Source organism: Mchenga conophoros, linkage group LG23, assembly GCF_057382185.1.
Source record: "Mchenga conophoros isolate Kocher_MC1m ecotype Shallow Benthic linkage group LG23, M_conophoros_male_GT1.1, whole genome shotgun sequence".
Lineage (NCBI taxonomy): Eukaryota > Metazoa > Chordata > Actinopteri > Cichliformes > Cichlidae > Mchenga > Mchenga conophoros.
Window position 1 is genome coordinate 48,519,555 of NC_140547.1, and position 21,491 is coordinate 48,541,045.

The window sequence follows — 21,491 nt, forward strand, 5'->3', positions numbered from 1 at the left end:
ATATATGAAATGATGGGATGGAAGGAAGAAGAGAAGCAAAGAGTGATTCACAGGCAGAGCCGAGTTTATGTCACAGTTTTTTGTTGCCTTATGGTTCCAAGCGCTGTCACCAATCTTTGCATTTTGTTATTATCTCATGACAATTGTTTAATCAGCTACCATCTCTCCTATGGACTTTTTAATGTCTACAGTCTCAGATCAACACAGCCCTGCCCTCCAGCACTATCAGCAGCAGGAGCAGCAGAAACACCTCAACAGCAACATTGTACCCATCAGGTAAAACATCGGCTACGTTTGCTTTGCCTTGTCGCCACCTCACAACAGTGATATAGTATGATGCAATCCCATATTAGATTGTTGATGAATGTGTGTTGTTGTTATTCAGCCTGGTTCAATGTGCACCTTTTTAACTTTGAGCACCCGCCCCTTTAAACGTCTCTGCACGGCCCTGGACTTATATATCACGTTTAACCTGAGTAGCGAAAGTCCGCGGTGATCTGAAAACGATGTGCCGGGAGTTGTGCCGTTCTCGGTGGCTTCAGTGACCCTCGAGCTCCCGGCTGGCTATAGTGCTGGTGGGTAGCAGACGTCTCCGAAAACGTCGAAGCACTTTTGCAAATATGCGGTATCTTGATAAACCGAGCAGATATTTGATGTTTACACAGCTACTTTCTTGCCTGAAAATATGTTAAAAGTTTATTTTGTGACACAGAAAGATTAGTATGAGTCATTTTAAAACTTAGTAGCGGCCGCCAAATTGAGGAACTGGATTTGGTGGTCATGAAAATGGCATTAAACAAGTCCCCAGGGACAGATGGACTCACTACTAATTTTTATCAATTCTTCTGGAAGGACCTAAGAACTTTATTGTTTGATGCATTAAAGGAATCGATAGAGAAAAAAAGAACTGATGCCGAGCATGAAACAAGCGCTGATAACCCTGATCCCTAAATCGGGTAAGGATAAAAGAATTTTAGACAATTTAAGACCCATCACCTTAAACACTGACTATAAGATCCTGTCTGGAGCTGTAGCTGAGAGGCTAAAGAAAGGCATCTCAAACATTATCAGTGAAACACAATCAGGTTTTTTGAAAGGAAGACTAATTCATAACAATATTGGGCTGGTTTTGGACCTCCTTGAGTACAGTGAAATAATCCAAGATGTCACGGTCCTGAGTCTGTGGACTCAGTGTTTTTCTGTTTGTATTAGTTATCTTTGATTTCATGATGTGTTTTGATTCTCTTGGGTTTGATTTTTGTCGCTAGTATTCCTAACTCCCTAGGTCCTTGGCATTTCTTGTGTTCTCCTTCTTAGGTCGTGGTTCTGTGTTACTTCTGTTAGTATACAGTCATCTCTGTCAGTGTGTCTCTTGTTCTGTCACTGTATCCCCTAGTTTAGTCCACGTCTGTTCAGTTTCCTGTTTTACTTTGAAAGTCTGTGTACTATGTCAATGTGTTGAGTTTTGCCACCCCTTGTCTTGTCATGTCTGATGAGTCCCAGCTGTGTTCTCCTCCTGTTTCACATTCCCTAATCACCTCAGTATGTATTTAAGCCCTGTGTTTTTCTCTGCCAGTTGTTGCGTCCTCCACGTTTGTTGTGTGTGTATTCGTTGTCGTCTACCTTCAGCATCTCCAGTCTAGTTAGTTTAAGTTGTTGTTTATGTATCGCCAAGGGTGACTCACCAGCAAATAAAGCTGTCGTTTAAGTTAATGTTTTTTCTCTGAGTCCTGCACGTGGGTCCAGCCACTGACAGCCACACAACTCATCGTGACACAAGAGAGAGGATACATCCTGTTCTTAGATTTTTACAAAGCATTTGACTCAGTTGAACATACGTTCATATTCAAAACTCTGCAGTCTTTTGGTTTTGGACAGGAATTTATCAATGTTATAGAGATGCTATATAATGACATTAACAGCTCTGTTTTGCACATATTCAACTCTGTATATTTTATATATTTTATTATTATTTTTTTTACTATTTAATTTGTAAAAATGTGTATACACACACACACACACACACACACACACACACACACACACACACACACGTAGGAAAATATTTAGTATACACATCCAGAAATGCATACACTATTATATATTGTACATATATTTATTAGTTTCAGGTTGGCCATTCTTGTATTTTGCTCGTTTGTGTTGTTGTGTTTGCACATCTCTGTTGCTTGTGGGGCTCGCCCACAAGAATTTCACTCGCATGTGCTGTGCCAGTGTGCCTGCACATGTGATGTGACAATAAAAGTGATTTGATTTGATTTGCTAGAACATGGTACATGTTCAAGGTTTGAGGTTAATAGAGGGATAAGGCAGGGATGTAGCAGCTCACCACTTCTGTTCATCATGGTTGCTGAGTTATCTATTTTGATTAAAAACAGTCACATTGAGGGGTTAACTGTGATGGGTGAACAGATAAGAATCAGTCAGCTCGCAGATGATACCACCCTGTTTCTAAAAAATGAGGACCAGATTCCTTTAGCCTTGCAGGTGATCAACCACTTCTCCAAAGCTTCTGGCCTACAGCTGAATATTAATGAATAAGAAATTCTAGCTCTGCATGAGTGTCCCCTGCAAGCAATAAATAATATACAGATCAAAAAAAGAGGTTAAGTATCTGGGCATTGTAATTTGCAAGGATAAGACATCAACTGAAAATAATCTGTGCCAATATAGAAAAGTGTAAGTCAATTTTAAACAGGTGGCTGCAAAGGGACATAACTCTGTTTGGGAGAATCTTGCTAACCAAAATGGACAGTCTGTCCAGACTAATCTATCCAGCCTTTTCTCTGCCCATATCTCCAAAACTAATTAAATCTATAAATAATCTTAATTTTAGGTTCATATGGAGGAACAAATGTCATTATATAAAGAAAAATGATATGATTAAGAATTATGAAGAGGGAGGGGCTAATGCCATTGACTTTGATGTTATGAATGGTGTACTAAAATTGAAATGGTTAAGATCTTTCATTAGGAACAAAAATTCCTTTTGGAACATTATTCCCAGTGTGATTTTTGGCAAAATGGGTGGAATAGACTTTTTGTTACGTTGTGACTTTGATTGCAGTTCGTTACCTGTTAAACTCTCAGCTTTCCATCAGCAGGTCCTTCTCTACTGGAAGATCTAAAGGGATTTGGGCTGTAGCTCATTTTACGGATGATAATGGGGTCTTATTAAAACATGAGACGTTTTGTGAGAAATTTGATGTAAGATGTACTGCTAAGAGATATAAATCCCTAGTGAAAGCCATCCCAGTCCCTTTGAGATCAATGATAAAAGAAGATATTGTGCAGTCTAAAATTTCTCCTGGACTGAGGCAGCTCTGCATAGCTGGAGCTGAATTTGGTGACAGCAGGTTTACAAACAAGGTGATCAGGAATATTTTGATCAACGACATTTGCCCTAATCTGGTTAAAAGAAATTATATCCTTAAAGAATTTGAGACCATGGAGGTTAAGGCGATAAGAAAAAAGTATATTTCACTTCCTCTTTCCCCTAAAGTAAAAGAGGTTCACTTTAAAATCATTAATGAGGTTTATCCAACCAATGAATTCTTAAGACGGAAATTTAACTTAGATGTGAACGCCTGCACATTTTGTGAAAATGATATTGAAAGTCTGGATCACTTGTTTTTCTACTGTGAATCAGTGCACTCCTTCTGGACTGACATGTGGAGCTGGCTACAGTCCAGGAGAATTCAGTTACCACATTTGACGGTGACAGTAATAAAATTTGGAATACTTGCTGAGAATGCAGATTTTGACCTGTTGATTAGGACGATTTTGTTAATGGGAAAATTTTTTCTTCACAAATGCAGATACTTTAAAGCTAAACCATGTATAAACAGATGGCTGAATGACTTTAGACTCTGGGCTAAATCGCTGAAACTTGTGAATAACAAGAAAGCCCATAAACTTGTTGTTTTATTTAACGAGTTTAGTCTATGTTAAAAAAAAGAAACCTCCCTATTTTATAATCATGACTGCCATTTTTTGCTCATGGTATTTTTTGCCTTTGGTTCAAATCCTTCAAAATACATACAAAATCAGTATCGATACTGACGTAAATTAATAGAAATAGAGATGGACCGATACGTAATATCGCATCGGTCCATCTCTATTTCCCTGTCTGGATTAAGTAAGGTTGTAAAAGCAGCTCGATGTACAACCTGTTCTTTGGATCCTCTACCAGCCTGGGCTATAAAGGAACTGTGGTCAGCATTAGGACCCTACAACCTGTTTCTTTTAAATACTTCATTGAGTCTTTCCTGAATGTTTTAAATCAGCTGTGGTAGTACCAATCTTGAAAAAGCCTGGACTGGATGTTGACATGGTCGCAAATAGGGCAGGGTATCGTCACTGATTTCTAGAATCGATTTGATTCCGATTCACAAGGTCCTGAATCAATTCGATCCACGATTCGATTCAATTCGATTTGAATCTGGGAAATTTTGCCTCAGACAGTCAGAAATATTATAATTCAGATCAGTACATTTACATATTTTTGTATCTATAAAAAGGAAGCTGACACTCGCAAGACTTTATCAAAGGTGTGAGCATCACAGCAGAGGCCTTTGTGTCAAAGTAGCTGAAGATAAAACAGAAAAACATGAAGGTGGTTTTATAAAAATATTCTACAGTAGATCAAAAACGAAAGAAAACCATTAATCGACATATGAACATTACCTCTGAAGTTACAGCGGTTTTATTAGAGACACAGCGTTTTGCAATTTGCATAATTTTAAAAAGTTTAAATTTGTTCAGAAGCCTGTTGAACGGCAGAAATTAGGTTTTCTTTTTGGAAGTAAGTAAAAGGAAAAAAACAGCGGCCGACAGCGCTGTAAACAACGGTAGACTTGTGCGTAACAAGCAAGCGAATAATGCAGAAAACAGATTTTTAGACAGGAAACTGTGTGAGAGAGAGAGAGAGAGAGAGAGAGCTGTGCATGACGTGTGATTTTATCCTGGTGGAAGCAAAACAGCAAAAGTCAGAGTGAGTTCATGACGATGTTTATGTGAAGCGTAGTTTGGATCTTCTTTTGCTGCTGGTTCAGTCAATATTGTTTGGAGAGAGATAAAACTAACAGCTTTAGAATCAGCGTAAAAAGGACGTAAACACAAAGCTCGGAGCCGCAGAAACATCAGAATCAGCGAGCTGTCTGCTTTCAGCCCCGACCGTGTCCGTGCCATCGGGTGAGAAAGGCGACATCTCACTGATTCTGATGTGTCGGCGGCTCCGAGCTTTGTGTTTACGTCTTTGTGCAGAATCCGTGTTCCTGCTCTCATTTACTGTTTCAGCTGTTTGGTGGTTGTTAAAGTTTTGTGAGGTTTAACCTGAGATTCTGGCGTTGGTGCAAAATGCAGCTGCTCGCATTTTAACAAGAACTGGGAAATTTGAGCACATTACCCCTGTTCTGAGATGTCTTCACTGGCTACCTTGTCAGGTTCGAGCAGATTTTAAGGTCCTGCTGCTCACCTACAAGGTTTTAAACGGATTGGCACCTTCATACCTCTCCGACCTTTTACACCTTTATGTTCCATCTCGTGCTCTCCGATCTCAGGACTCTGGTCTTCCAAAAGTTCTTAGAGCCAGAAAAAAGACAATTGGAGAGCTTTTTCTTTTCATGCCCCGTTTCTGTGGAACAACCTCCCACAAGATATTCGGCAGGCTGCTCTGTGGAGGTTTTTAAAACCAAGTTGAAGACACATTTGTTCACCCGATCCTACATGTCTTAATTCTATGGCTTTTAGTTTTTACATTTTTATTGTTTTTAACTTGTATTGTGTCTTTTACCTGTATTGCTATGTATCGCTTTTATTTAATTTATCTCTTTAGGTGTACAGCACTTTGTTTGAAAGCGCTTTATAAATAAAGTTATTATTATTATTATTATTACAAGGTCCACGTTTACGGGAACATCTGCTACAGATATGGGAGAATATTTGATTTCTATTGTAGACAGAAGCCACGGGTGTGTTCAGTCAGACGTTTAGAATAAACTTTGGTCTATAAATGTGTTTCATGATTTATTTTTAACTCCAACTGCTTATTTGTACTATGCTTTCATTTCAGAGCGCAATGAGAAATAAAAAGGATATTTTCAATAAAACTGTCACGATCCTGGGTCTGTGACTCAGTGTTTTCTGTTTTGTATTGTTAATCTTTGATTTCATGATGTATCTTTGTTTATTCTTACGTTTTGGTTCTGTGTTTTGTTGTACCTCTAAGTTCAGTCTTTCTATTTCCTGCTTTGTTGTGAAGGTCCGTGTCTCATGTCAGTGTGTTTAGTTTGCGTTTCCTCTGTCTCGTCTTGTCAATCACTCCCAGCTGTGTCCTCCTTCTGTGTCTCATTCCCTCGTTATCCCTCTGTGTATTTAAACCTTGTGTTTGCCTCTGTTAGTTGCTGGTTTGTCTGTGTATCTGTCAGGGTCCTGGGTCTCCTGAGCTAGTGGTTTCAGTTCTTTGTGATTTTTGTGTTATGTCAGTTTAGTTTGTGAGTTATTCTATGCTTCCTAGGTTTTGATTCCCTGTCCCCCTTGTTTCTCTGTGCACTCTGTTCTGTGTTTAGTCTTCTCTGTCCATTTGTTCCGCCCTGTGTTGTTGCCTTCTGTGTCTCCCTCTGTGTAACTGTCTATATAGTGATGTGTTGTGGTGCTTTGCTCCCACCCCTTGTGTTCTGTGTTTTCGTCTTCCCTTCGTGTACTTCTTCATATTCGTGTACTATTAGTTTTTAGGTTTTTGCTTAGTTTCCATGCTCACCTTCGCCATTTCTGTTTGTATCACCATGTGATGAATAAACTCACTTGCATCTGAGCTGCCTGCATAAAGGGTTCTTTGATAATTTACACACGGCTCGCAAACCGTGACAAAAACACTGGAAAAATTGGGCTGTTCTAAAACGTTTGACGGGTAGTGTATATATTTAGTTTATATATTTTCTTTATTTATAATAGTTTGTTTTATATTGTAGCAAAGTGTTACTTGGATACTTCTCTATGTGCTTCTTCATGTGCAATTTTGTTGCATTCTGAGCCTAAGAAATTTATTGGTGGTAGTGATGAACTGCTGTTAGAATCAAGTTAAATTCTGATAAATCAGACAATTACCTCTCCAGCTGTTGTTACAGTCTTTGTTTATCGGATCCTTACAGGGTAAAAGATGACGACACCTAAAGAAATCCTTCTGGGGACTTTGAAGGATTTGGGACGTGATGACTTTGAAGAATTTAAGTGGCATCTGAAGAATGGGTCTGTAGAAGGTTTACCAGCAATCCCAGAGAGTGAACTGGAGAATGCAGAGAGGACGGACATAGTGGATCTGATGTTTGATACCTACTCTATCAACACTTTTGAAGTTGCTAAAAATCTTTTGGGGAGGATAAACAAGAATGATCTGTTGGAGAATTTAAATAAAACCATCCCAGAACCCACAGGTAAGTCAGGGAATGACTAAACAAAAAATACATAAACAATAAAAACATTAGTTAACATTACACAGGTGCCATTAAAATCCATATAAATAATAAATCCAAAACACTTGCCAACACTTTCAGGAGTGAGAGACTGCAGAAAGCCAACAGTTTGTGTTTTATGCATCTGCACAAATAACCTCCTGTGTACACACATGAATATCTGCTCTTTGGGTTGGTTTGATTAAAATGGGACCAGCAGCAGGTTTTCTGCCCATTTTACAGATTTATATTGTCAGATTGGTTTTAGAGCTGTTTTATCAACATAAATGAGGCGACAACAACAGTTTGGGACACGTCACAAATATGATCAAAGTGCTTTTTCTTAAATCTATTTACCAGTTGAAGGTAAAGTTAAAAAAATGGCTGCCATTTCTTTCTGCTGTTTGGAGACCCAAACAAAAAAATGCCCACACAGTAAATGCTTTTTATTATGGTTTATAAACAGGACACTAAGGTGATTGGTCAAAAGTTGGAGGAAAGCCACAGTTCTTCTTATATGACTAAAATCCACCATTTCAGCTCATGTTTTTTCTTCTGCAGCTTTCTTGGAGATTCCACTTCAGCCTTCTGCTGGCAACGCTCCAGTTACCAAGCTTCCCTTAGGCAGCATCATTAGAAGACATAGCATACATTTACACTGCTATGCTGATGACACCCAGCTCCATCTGTCCATGAAGTCAGATAACACACACCAATTAAACTGCAGGAACGTCTTAAAGACATAAAGACCTGGATGGCCGCTAACTTTCTGCTTCCTAATACAGATCAAACTGAGGTTATTGTACTCGGCCCTGAAAATCTTAGAAATATGGTATCTAAGCAGATTCTTACTCTGGATGGCATTACCTTGGCCTCCAGTAACGCTGTGAGGAACCTTGGAGTCATTTTTGACCAGGACATGTCCTTCAACGCACATATTAAACAAACATGTAAGACTGCTTTCTTCCATTTGTGCAACTAAAGTTAGAAATATCCTGTCTCAGAGAGACTCTGAAAAACTAGTTCATGCATTTATTACTTCCAATTCATTATTATCAGGAAGTCCAAAAAATTCCCTGAAAAGCCTTCAGTTAATCCAAAATGCTGCAGCAAGAGTCCTGACAGGGACTAGAAAGAGAGAGCAGATTTCTCCTGTATCGGCTTCCCTTCATTGACTTCCTGTTAAATCCAGAATTCAAAATCCTGCTCCTCACATACAAGGTCTTAAATAATCAGGCCCCATCTTATCTTAATGACCTTGTAGTACCATATCCCCCTATTAGAGCGCTTCGCTCTCACACTGCAGGCCTACTTGTTGTTCACAGAGTATTTAAAAGTAGAATGGGAGGCAGAGCCTTCAGTTTTCAGGACCCAAAAAGATAGTTGGGTTTTTTTCTGTTGTATTATTGTAGGTTCTTTACCTTACAATATAAAGCACATTGGGGTGACTGTTGTTGTTATTTGGAGGAATTAAAAAAAAACGTTTATACTTGAAATTCTTTCATTTATTCTTTTTTTTTTTTTTTTGCCTGTCCCGTTTGGCTCTTTTGCCATCAGAATTATTGTCTAAAGGCAAAGAAAGATGCCCAACGGATTTACTTTACCAAATTGACCATTCCAGCCTTGCCATAATGGTCCATTTGATTCACCTTTTATTGTTTATTTTATTTTCACTTGCTGTATACGGGACAGACTTGACTGGGGGAAAGAAGGGGAGAAAGAAAGAGGGAAAGAGAAACAGCTTAGAAGAGGGACGGGGGAGAAGGGCAAAAAACAAAAACCAACAGAATGGGCAGGAAAAAAAAATGCATATATCAATCACCTGGATCACCTGTTGAGAAAGAAAAAAGAAAACAAGCCGAAGCGAACAAGAGTAATAGAATAAACAACATCACAATGATATATGGGAATATGACAGTAAATACTAAATATTAAACATTATTGTGCAGCACATAAGATCAACAGAACACAGTGTGCTTTGAGGTAGGAGCCAAAAGGGTGTAGTTTGTGAGTGTGATCACCTGTGTGTACACCTGTGAGCATGGACGCGCTTGTTTTTTTAAAAGGTTCCTTCATGTAATGATCTGCTAGAGGGTGTGGGGGGGCACAGCCCCGTCCTCCAGGGCATGAAGCAGGTATGGAGGAGATCAAAACTCCAGACATCCAGAGGCCCCCAGAACACAAGAGACCAAGGAAGACTAACAGAGGGGCAGCAGCACCACTGTCCTCAGCTCTTTAGCTGAGGAGAGTCCCAGATGAGGGTTCACCCAGCAGCCGCGGAGCAGAAGCCAGGGGGAGTTGCAGTGACGCGCCCGTGAGCTCCGCCGGCAGCCAGCTGTGCCTGAGTGACCGAGCCCCAGGCCGAGAGGCCGAGGGCACCCCACCTCCGAAGGGGCCCGAGCGAGCCCCAGGCTCCAGGCCCCGATAAGCGGCCGCCAAGGAGTGAGCCGGTGTGTACCTGGACGCCCATCCCCAGACACAAAGAACCACCAACGCACCGATGTCTGAGGGAGTCCGCCACTGGCAGGGGAAGTGGTGGTGGGGGGAGATAGGCCTCCAAACCTTGGAGGGCCTGAGATGTCCCCAGAGAGGTGGCGTCTGATACCCAACCTGACATATAGACACAGACATACAGGCACACACAAATACAAACATCCATTCCCACCCTCATGCTCTCATATGCACTTACTCCACACTCAACCAACGTGGAGACAGACATAAAGAGACGCTGTACACACGATCACACTCCCCAAGCGTACTCTACGAACCGGGTCTAGGTACCCTTGCCCCTGGAGGGGGGAACTGCACCCAGACCCAGGTGGTGTTACCCTTTTCCCTGCGGTGGGGAGAGGCAGACCGCCCCGACTCCGCAGCAGCAGGGAGGCCCCACACTCCAGACCGCAGTCGGACGTCCAACTCCTCCTCCTAGCCCCCCCGCTCCAGCAGGTCGCAGAGAACGGAGGTGAGAGAAGACTCCAAACCTCCCTCCACCCGCTCATTGTAGTGTTGATGCATGTGTGTTCTAAGGTGCATTTAAAACCCAGGAGGGCATGGAGCTACCTGCCAGAGAGCAGCAGGTAAGCGCATAGTCCCTCCTGCTAGCCCTCAATGTCTAAGTGTATTTAAAATTGAGAGGTGGGCAACAACGCCAGTGGTGAGGTGTACACCCTGATGGTAACCTGGATTCCGTGTATCGTGCCCACCCCCAAGATCCTATATGTATGTGTAATGAGAGTGTGAGTAATGTGAATGTCTAAGTTGTGGGATAAAATTGAGGCAGAGGCAGCAAGAAGAAGACAGAGGGGGGGGTAGCCTCCTCTGCACCCTGGTGACATACCCCTACTCCAAGGCCCTGCATGTGTGGGTGGTTGTGGTGGAGCGGGAAGAGGGAGGCAGCTGGAGATGGGGAGGGAAGGAAGGGAGGGGCAAGTGACCCCTCCCTGGGGCCAGCTCCCCCGCTGACCCCAGTAGGCACCCCCATACTCCGCGACCCGCCAGGGAAAGGGGGCCCAGGCCCATCCAGACCGGGGACCAGTGCAGCAGCGCCTCCCGGCCCCACAGAGCCTGGGACAGTCCACCCAACCCCACCACAGAGAAAACTGCACCCACCCCACCATCCACTCATCTTCCAGACTACATAAGACAATAGACGCCCAGGCTGAGATCTTCCTCCACCTCTCCTGTATCTCCCCCTCCTGCAGAGGCAGCTCCTGAGGAGAGGAAAGCTCCTGCAAGATGTGACAATCTCCCCCACCAGTTGAAGAGCCCCCCAGGTGGCTCGATGCACCGGCGGCACCCCGCGCCAGGGCTGGGCCCCCATGCACCCGCCCGCCCACAACCCCGGCAACACACCAACCAGGACCCAAGCCCCCGAGGCCCGGCCAGGGCCCCAGCCCAGAGACGGAGCGCCCCCAGAACCTCACGCCCATCCCGGACCCACCCAGGGGCAGCCAGGCTACCAGGTCAGTAACCCACGTCCGTCAGCACAGACCCTCCCCTAGCCCCGCTGCACGCAGCCACGAGGAAACAGTCACCTGAGAGCCAACAGAGCCCCTAACCGGACATGACCGCTACCCCGGGTTGAGCCCCCCAAGGAAGATGCCTCCGGGAAACCCCCCGACGCCCTAGGCCTGTCCCTACCCCCACACCAATCACAACAGTGAAGGCGGGACCAAACTATGACCCCCCCACCCCCACTAGGTGATGGAGCTGATCAAAGGAGCCCAGAGCAATTGATCTGATGTGGTGGCAGAGGCTGTATCAAGACTAATGTAATCCTAGCCCCCCCGCTCCAGCAGGTCGGCAACAACAATTAACTAATAGATAATTTCTATATTGGTTAGAATTAAGATTATTTTTATTTTTCCAGTTCATGAGGACTGTTTTCTTGGCTATGCATAGGGCAGTGAAAACCATATGGGCTATATTCTTTTCTGAAGTGACATTATCTAAGCTGCCCAACAAACACACTAAGGGGGAAGTTGGAATGTTACATTTCAGACACTTCGATAAGTCTTCACATATCTCGCGCCAAAACTTCCGAACTGGTGGACAGAACCAAAGAGCGTGGATATAATTGTCCGGTGAATTGGTTTGGCAGTGTGAGCAGTTGTTGGTAGACGTAAAGCCCATCTTGAACATCCGATGACCTGTATAGTGCACTCTATGTAATATTTTGTATTGAATTAATTGAAGACTGGGATTTCTAATTAGATGAAAGGTTTTTAAGCAAATCTGAGACCAGAAGTTTAGGTCTAAGTTAACTGATAAATCCGCTTCCCATTTTGCAATAGGAAGTGATATTGATTCATCTGTTTTAGAAAGCATTCTGTATATTTTGGATAGTAATTTGGGGGTTTTAAGAGTAAGAAATTGAACCACACTTGGTGGTGTTTGTAGTTCAACTTGACCCGGTTTAAATTTCGTTTTTACTATGGATTTAATTTGTTGATATTCTAAAAATCTTTTCTTGTTGATCCCATATTGTGTAACTAGTCCGTCAAATGAAATAAATTCTGTTCCTTCTAGTATATGTTCTAAATATTTGATTCCTTTACCACTCCAATCTGAAAAGTTTATCATATTATTGTTTTGTAATATGTCAGGGTTGTTCCAGATAGGTGTACGTTTGCATGGGATTAATGAAGACGCCGTCAATTTTAGAAACTCCCACCATGCTGTCAGAGAAGAGCTGATGTTGATGCTTTTAAAGCATTCATGTCGTTGGATGTTTGAGCTGATAAATGGTAGGTCTGAGATCTCTAGATTATTGCAAAGTGCTTGTTCTACATCTAGCCAAGGTTCATCTAAGAGGGTGTGTTTTAGCCATCCTGAGATAAACTGAAGCCTGTTGGCTAAGAAGTAGTGCTGAAAGTTAGGCAGTTCTAGTCCTCCTTTATCCTTGGTCTTTTGTAGTGTTTTTAAGCTTATACGTGGGGGTTTATTTTTCCAAAGGAATTTGGACATACATGAATCTAGAGATCTGAACCAATCTTGTGGCGGTTTAGTTGGGATCATTGAGAATAAATAATTTATTTTTGGTAAGACCATCATTTTTATAGCGGCAACCCTTCCCACGAGTGATATGGGTAGACATTTCCATCTAGCCAGATCATCTTCTACCTTCTTTAAAAGTGGGATATGGTTTAATTTAGTTAGATCTGCAAGCTTGGGAGAAACATTAATACCTAAATATTTTATATTTCCCGATTGCAGTGGTGTAGAAGAGGAATTATGGAGGGAGCAATTAATCGGTAGGACTGTAGATTTTGACCAGTTAATTGAGTAATCTGATATTCTTGCAAAAGAGTTTATCAATTCAATCACCCCAGAGATATTGGTTTGTGAATTTTGGAGAAAGAGTAACACATCATCCGCATAAAGGCTGATTTTATGTTCCACGTTCTTGCATTTTATGCCCTTAATTACTAAATTCTGTCTAATTGCTGCTGCTAGTGGTTCAATAAAAATTGCAAACAGTGAAGGGGAGAGTGGGCATCCCTGCCTGGTGCCCCTCAAGAGACAGAAGCTGGAGGATGTCTGGTCATTTGTTCTGACACAAGCTGTTGGGGAATTATATAATATTTTTAACCAGTTGATGAAAGAGGATCCAAAACCAAATTTGTGTAAAGTTGCAAATAGAAATTTCCAGTTAACTCTGTCAAATGCTTTTTCTGCGTCTAAAGAGAATATTGTAGTTTCTAGGTTTTTACTGTATGAGTAGTCTATCAAATTAAGTAATCTACGTGTATTTGTTGATGAGTGCCTACCTTTTATGAAACCAGTTTGGTCAGGATGAATTAAGAGGGGGGTTATTTTCTCCAGTCTCTTTGAGAGAGCTTTGCAGATTATTTTAAGGTCTACATTTATAAGGGATATTGGACGATAGCTTGAGGGATATACAGGGTCTTTGCCTGGTTTTAGCAGGAGATTAATGTTTGCAGAATTCATATTTGATGGAAGTCTGCCCTTTTCTTTGATTTCCAACAACGTTCTGTAGAAAACTGGTGCTAGAATCGACCAGAATTCTTTGTAGAATTCTGCAGGAAAGCCATCTGGACCTGGAGCCTTATTATTGGGCATACTTATCAGGGCTTCCTGGAGTTCACCTGGTGTCAGTGGTGAATCCAGTGCCATTGCTTGAGTGTCTAATAATTTTGGAAGAGTTATGTTGTCCAAAAACTGATCAATTTCTTTTTTAGATGGGTTTATTTGTGGTGAATACAACGTTTTATAGAAATCCCTGAAAATGTTGTTTATTTGTATCGGTTCATATATTGTGTTCCCAGATAAATCTTGAACAGCACATATAGTTGTTTTTTCTTTATTTATTTTTAGCTGGTTTGCTAGAAATTGACCGGATTTATTACTATGTTCATAATTTTGTAAGCGTAGTCTTTGTACTAAGAATTTTGTTTTTTTATCAATTATCTCATTTAATTCTAGTTTTGTTTTGCGTATTTTGTTCAATGTTTCCTGATCTTGGTGGGACACGTAGGCTTCTTCTAGTGATTTGATGTTTTTTTCTAATTCCTGAATATTTTTGTTTTCTTTTTTCTTTTTATGTGATGAGAAAGAAATTATTTTACCTCTCATCACAGCTTTCCCTGCTTCCCATAGAACAGAAGCTGATGTTTCGGGAATGTCATTATAGTCCAAATATGAAGTCCACTCTTTTTTAAAATATTTAATAAAGTCTTCATCTTTAAGTAGTGATATATTAAATCTCCAGTTTTTTCTTGGCGTAGTATTATTCTTGTGCATTAGTGTTAAAGATACAGGACCATGATCGCTGACAGCTATAGGATGAATCTCAGTGTCTGAAATGTCGTTCAGCAGTGAGCTGCTGACCAAAAAATAATCCAGACGAGAGTAGGAGTGATGGACATGTGAGAAAAAAGTATATTCCTTACTGGTGGGGTGAAGGGAGCGCCATGCATCGCAAAGACCAAAGTCGCTCATATACTGTTTGATTATATTTGTGGACTGCCAATTACGCTGAGTTCCCGCTGTATTGAGCCTATCCATGTCTTCATTTAGTCCAAGGTTGAGGTCGCCTCCAAGAACAAGTGTGCCATCTAAGTGTTCAGAGAGTGCACTGAAAAAACCGTGAAAGAATGAGGGATCATCAACATTTGGACCATATACACTTGCAATACATAGCTTTTTATCAAGTATAGATAGTTTAATGATTAAGAATCTGCCCTCTGGATCTATAACTGTATCGAGTACTGTGAAATTAATATTTTTATGTATTAAAATTGCTACTCCCCTTTGTCTAGAATTATAACAAGCTGAGAACACATTAGGAAACTCAGGTGTTTTAAGTTCATTCGAACCTCTAAGAGGTCTGTGGGTCTCTTGTAATAGGACAACATCCGCCTGTAGTTTTTTGAGTTGGTTAAATATTTTTAACCTCTTTTCTCTGGAGCCAGCTCCATTTATATTCCATGTAATGAACCTCAGTGTACCCATAGATGTTTGTGTATAACTAGGGATGTATGCTGTGTGCCTCGCTTAGACAGGTGGAGAGAATACGTCACTTGTTCATAAATAAAGAGAAGGAGAGAGAGAAAAAATGTGTGGCGAGATGCTCCCTGAGTCTGACTTTGTGTATGCATAGTTACTAATATGAGTAGGCTTGGCTTAAGTGTGTGTATCCTAAACGACTGTGTGCGCTGTCTGACTGAAGTAAATGTGCTGCCGTTGAGCGCATGGTGCGTATGTGTCGAAATAAAGGATGTTTGTGGATGAGTGTCGAAGCAGGTGATCGAGGCAGTGAAAGGAATAAAGAAAGAAACCAAGGACAGGGGTGAGCAGCATAAAACCGAGAGGGGGAAAAAAAAACAAAAAAAACAAAAACCCGAGAAGAAAAAAAACAAAAACAAAACGTAAACATTCCAATTAAATCACTGACGGAGAGTGACGGTGTTAATTCTGCTATGAAATCACACTTTAAGATGCGATTTGATACCGGTAAGTTAAACAGATGTTAATGCAAGTTAGTGTGAGTGGATAGGGAAAGGGTGTAGCTGATTCTTATCTGGTGTGAGGTTAATACAGCCACGGAGTGATGTTGGGGTCGCGGTGGAGCTGTCCGTCCACGTACAGCCGGTCCACAGCGATGACAGCGCGGGAGCCCTTCTGGATGAAGCCGCGTCGGATTGGGAAGAGGACCTTGCGTCGTTCCAAGATCTCTTTGGGGAACTGGTCGTTCACGCTGAAGTCCGTTCCTTTTAATTCCCTGCCGCGGCTTTTCACATGTTGCTTTTGTTTGAAGTGGCCGAATTTGGCCACGATAGGACGTGGTCTCCCGGCCGTAGCCCGAATGGGGCCGAGGCGATGTACCCGATCAAAGACGATGTTCTTCACAGTGTCCTCCGGCAGCTTCAGGTGGGTTTTGATGAAGCTTTTTACCGTGGTCTCCGCATCCTCTCCAGCGGCTTCTGGAATACCAGAAAATACCAGATTATCACGCATGCTACGAGCTTGTAGATCAATAACTGTTTCTTTTATTTTTTTATTTTCTCTAATTGAGCTGGGTAACATTTTCTGTGAGACATTTCACCGACTCCCTTAGCGTGGCATTTTCAGCAGCAAGCGTTTCCACCTGCTGCTGGCTGAACTCCAGGGATTCTCGCAAGCATTTAAATTCTCGGTGAAGAATCTCCACCAAGGACAGCCTTGCGTCGAAACTGGACAATCGCTTGTCGATTGACTCCAGTATGTCGGCAATGTCTTTGCCGGCTGGCGATGTTGAGCCGGGGGAATCTGCCGGGCGTTGTCTTTTCGACGACGGCGTCTCAGGTTTGGCCGGGGAAGCTGCACACTGGGCCTTCTTCATCACGAGATCCTGAAAGCACTGATCAATATAATCTTGGAGAGTCTCTAAACTCTCCTCGTTGTTCTCCAGGGTGTTGGAGATTATTTAGACAAATATTGTTAGTTATAAGACAATTGATAAGTGTATTTGGTAATACTGAAGCTTAAATGAATTTGTTCAAATCTAAACTACCATTCGCTTTAATTTTCCGCCAAAATCTCCGGCGTCTGACGTCAGTTACAACATGAGTCGCTTACCTTGTCCGTCACTTCCGTCACTTACCTCTCCTTCTTTCATTTATTCTACATATTTATTCATTACTGGCTCCATATTGTTGTTTATGTAATATGTGAAATGTTGCTAGTATTGATTTGGTGCTGTATAAATAAACACAATTAAATCAAATGTGTCTCTATAAAACCTGCCCTCAGTTATAACCCAAGTGTCAGGGCTCAATGGCTCATGAAAAGGAATGGAGTCAAGCACAGAACCAAAAAACGGAGGCTGAGTGACTTTTAACAGAAATGTATTTTACTAGATTTCTTGACGGAGAAAGCTGAATCACGGCTAAATTCAACAGCAAGCGAGGTATTATGAGAAGTGCAGAGCTGAGGCCAGAACATAAGCTGAGGCAGGTCAAAGGAACAACAGGGGCAGAAACGGGCGAATAGAAACTATCCAGGATCACTGGAACAAAGGAGATAATAATCAGAGTGGTCCACAGTGTAGTGAATGAGTCCAAGATTTAAAAACTAAGAGGTGTTACGTGGCTGCAGGTGGAGATCAGCTGGAGGAGGAGATGAATTAAATCTGGGTACAGAGTGAGATGTGGGTGCACAGGGAGGCAGGCAGCTGAGGATGGCAGTTTGCAAGAGGGAGTTTTCCCAGCAGTGGCAGGCCAGAATCCTGAGGCGTGACTTATGGCGAGAGTTGGAAGATGTATCCAGGTGCCGACTAGGGAACAGGAAAAGAGGGTTACGCGAAACAAGCTGAGGAGCACAAGACAAAATGTGAGGCAGAGAACTGACTGTGGTAAGCAGACAATCTGGAGAAGGTTCATTGTGAGTGCTGCTCATAGATACTGCCGGAGTAATTGGCAACAGGTGAGGAGCAGGGAGGAGTGAGGAGGGCTCCACCCAGGGGAGGAGAGCTGATGCTGTGGAAAGTTACTCAGACTCACCCGGATCATGACACCAAGAGTCCAGTGAACTGAACACATAACCACAGTAACCAGAATGCAGTTTTCTCATTTGTGTCATTTGCTGTTTATTCATGCAGAGATTCTCACTGAGTGTCAGCTCAAACGCAAGTCAGACCTGAAGCAGAAGTTCCAGTGTGTGCTCGAGGGGATTTCTACAACAGAAAACCCGACCCTCCTGAGTCAGATCTACACAGAGCTCTATATCACAGGGGGAGGGACTGCAGAGGTTAATGATGAACATGAGGTCAGACAGATTGAAACAGCATCCAGGAAACCAGACAGACCAGAAACAACCATCAGACAAGAAGACATCTTTAAACTCCCACCTGGAAGAGATAAACCAATCAGAACAGTGCTGACAATGGGAGTGGCTGGCATTGGGAAAACAGTCCTAACACAGAAGTTCACCCTGGACTGGGCTGAAGACAAAGCCAACCAGGACATCCAGTTCATGTTTCCATTCACTTTCAGAGAGCTGAATCTGCTGAAAGAGGAAAAGTTCAGCTTGGTGGAACTTGTTCATCACTTCTTCACTGAAACCAAAAAAGCAGGAATCTACATCTTTGAAAACTTCCAGGTTGTGTTCATCTTTGATGGTCTGGATGAGTGTCGACCTCCTCTGGACTTCCACAAAACTACAATCCTGACTGACCCTAGAAAGTCCACCTCAGTGGATGTGCTGCTGATAAACCTCATCAGGGGGAAACTGCTTCCCTCTGCTCGCCTCTGGATAACCACACGACCTGCAGCAGCCAATCAGATCCCTCCTGACTGTGTTGGCGTGGTGACAGAGGTCAGAGGGTTCACTGACCCACAGAAGGAGGAGTACTTCAGGAAGAGATTCAGAAATGAGGAGCAGGCCAGCAGCATCATCTCCCACATCAAGACATCACGAAGCCTCCACATCATGTGCCACATCCCAGTCTTCTGCTGGATCACTGCTACAGTTCTGGAGTTTGTCATGAAGAACAAAGAGAGCAAAGATCTGCCTAAGACTCTCACAGAGCTCTACCTACGCCTTGTGCTATTTCACCTAAAAACGAAGGACATCAAGTATGATGGAGGAGCTGAGACAGAGTCGTGCAGGAAGATCATTGAGTCTCTGGGAAAACTGGCCTTTGATCAGCTGCAGAAAGGAAACCTGATCTTCTATGAATCAGACCTGACAGAGTGTGGCATCGATATCAGAGCAGCCTCAGTGTACTCAGGAGTGTTCACACAGATCTTTAAAGCTGATGAGTGCCACATGTTCAACAACGTTGTTTACTGTTTCATCCATCTGAGCATTCAGGAGTTCTTTGCTGCTCTTCATGTCTATCTGACCTTCATCAACTCTGGAGTCAACCTGCTTAAGAAACAATCTCCTCTCTTTAAAATCTTCCAGAAAACACTTACTGTAAAAGACTTCTACCAGAGTGCTGTGGACAAAGCCTTAGAGAGTCCAAATGGCCACCTGGACTTGTTCCTCCGCTTCCTCCTGGGTCTTTCACTGCAGACCAATCAGGATCTCCTATGCATGCTGACACAGACAGGAAGTAGCTCACAGACCAATCAGGAAACAGTTCACTACATCAAGAAGAAGCTCAGTGGGAAACTGTCTGCAGAGAAAAGCATCAACCTGTTCCACTGTCTGAATGAACTGGATGATCGTTCTCTAGTGGAGGAGATCCAACAGTCCCTGAGATCAGGACGTCTCTCCACAGATCAACTGTCTCCTGCTCAGTGGTCGGCTCTGGTCTTCATCTTACTGTCATCAGATCTGGATGAGTTCAACCTGAAGAAATATTTTGGTTCAGAGAAGGCATTTTTGAAGCTGCTGCCAGTGGTCAAAGCATCCAAGAAAGTGCTGTAAGTGAATCTATGAACAAATATGTTTAATAATGCTAGATGAATAAAAGAATATGTCTCCATTGTTATTCTTCCTCAGGCTGAGAGATTGTAAACTCTCAAAAAGAAGCTTTGAAGCTTTGTCTGAAATTCTCAGCTCCCCATCCAATCATCTGAGAGAGCTGGACCTGAGCTCGAACTACCTGCAGGATTCAGAATTGGATTTGCTGTGTGTTGGACTAAAGAGTCCTGACTGTAAACTTGAAACTCTCAGGTAAGGATACAGACCTTTTGACACTTTTTGACTCTTAAATCTGTAAGTTTATCTTGATGCGGACATTCAAAGTCAGCACAATTTTCCTTTTAAGTTCCTGAGTTTATATTTTTGACTGTCAGGTTGTCTGGACAGATGTTTTTATTTTATTTTATTTTTTTACTTCAGAATCAGAATCAGAATCAGAATGGGTTTATTGCCAGATGTTGAGGTTTACAACATTAGGAAATTGCTGCGGTGCTTCAGTGCAGACAATAAGAATTAAAGTGCTATGTAGAAAGAAAGATATGTGCATGAGATATACATGAGATATATACATGAGAATAAGAATTATGAGTGCTACGTAGAAAGATATATACATGAGTGCAGGTGGTGATCAGTGCCAAACATGAAATGATGCAGTTACACAGCGTAGGGTCATATGTTAGTGGCGGGGACAATCATGTGGTTATTGTTCATGTGTCCAACAGCAGAGGGGAAGAAACTGTTCTTATGGCGAGAGGTTCTGGTGCGAATGGACCGGAGCCTCCTGCCTGAGGGGAGCAGGTCAAACAGACTGTGTCCAGGGTGAGAAGGGTCAGCTGAGATCCGGGCTGCACGCCGCAGTGTCCTGGAGGTGTACAGGTCCTGCAGAGATGGGAGTCTGCAGCCAATCACCTTCTCAGCAGAGCGCACAACACGCTGCAGTCTCTGTTTGTCCCTGATAGTGGCTCCAGCGTACCACACGGTGATGGAGGAGGTGAGGATGGACTCGATGATTGCAGTGTAGAATTGCATCATCGTCCGTGTTGGCAGGTTGAATTTCTTCAGCTGCCTCAGGAAGTACATCCTCTGCTGGGCTTTCTTGATGACGGAGGTGATGGTGGGCTCCCACTTCAGGTCCTGGGTGATGGTGGTACCCAGGAAGCGGAATGAGTCCACAGAGGTGATGGGGGTGTCAGTCAGGATGATGGGGGGGAGTGGGGCTGTGTGCTTCCTGAAGTCCACAATAATCTCCACTGTCTTCTGGGCATTCAGCACCAGGTTGTTGTGGCTGCACCAAGACACCAGACGTTCAACCTCCCTCCTGTAGGCAGACTCGTCCCCGTCCGAGATGAGCCCAATGACTTGATTAGCTTGACAGACTGGTGGGTGGAGGTGCAGCAGTTGGTGTACAGGGAGAAGAGCAGAGGAGAAAGAACACAGCCCTGAGGGGAGCCGGTGCTGATGGTCCGGGAGTCCGAGACATTCTTTCCCAGCCTCACGTGCTGCTTCCTGTCCGTCAGGAAGTCAGTGATCCACCGGCAGATGGGATCAGGCACATTCATCTGGGAAAGCTTGTCTCGGAGATGGTCTGGAAGGATGGTGTTGAAGGCAGAGCTGAAGTCCACAAACAGGATCCTGGCGTAGGTTCCTGGG

The 21,491-nt window shown here is 42.9% G+C and overlaps 2 protein-coding genes across 2 annotated transcripts in view; both read left to right on the forward strand.

Annotated features, from left to right (window-relative positions):
- LOC146548208 (NACHT, LRR and PYD domains-containing protein 12-like) overlaps positions 1–21,491 on the forward strand; it is a 586,500-nt gene that overhangs the window by 221,720 nt on the left and 343,289 nt on the right. The gene's annotated exons all lie outside the window — the stretch shown is intronic.
- On the forward strand, positions 7,178–19,844 carry LOC146548214 (NLR family CARD domain-containing protein 3-like). Its single transcript, XM_085266231.1, has 2 exons — positions 7,178–7,451; positions 18,070–19,844. The coding sequence occupies exons 1-2, from the start codon at positions 7,178–7,180 to the stop codon at positions 19,842–19,844; spliced, it is 2,049 nt and encodes a 682-aa protein (XP_085122357.1).

What these genes read in the sequence shown, in the direction of transcription:
- LOC146548214 (XM_085266231.1), top strand. Translation starts at nt 7,178, where the DNA reads ATGACGACACCTAAAGAAATCCTTCTGGGGACTTTGAAGGATTTGGGA. An exon ending in AACCATCCCAGAACCCACAG is followed by an intron (nt 7,452 to 18,069) that starts GTAAGTCAGGGA and finishes TTATTCATGCAG; the next exon opens with AGATTCTCACTGAGTGTCAG.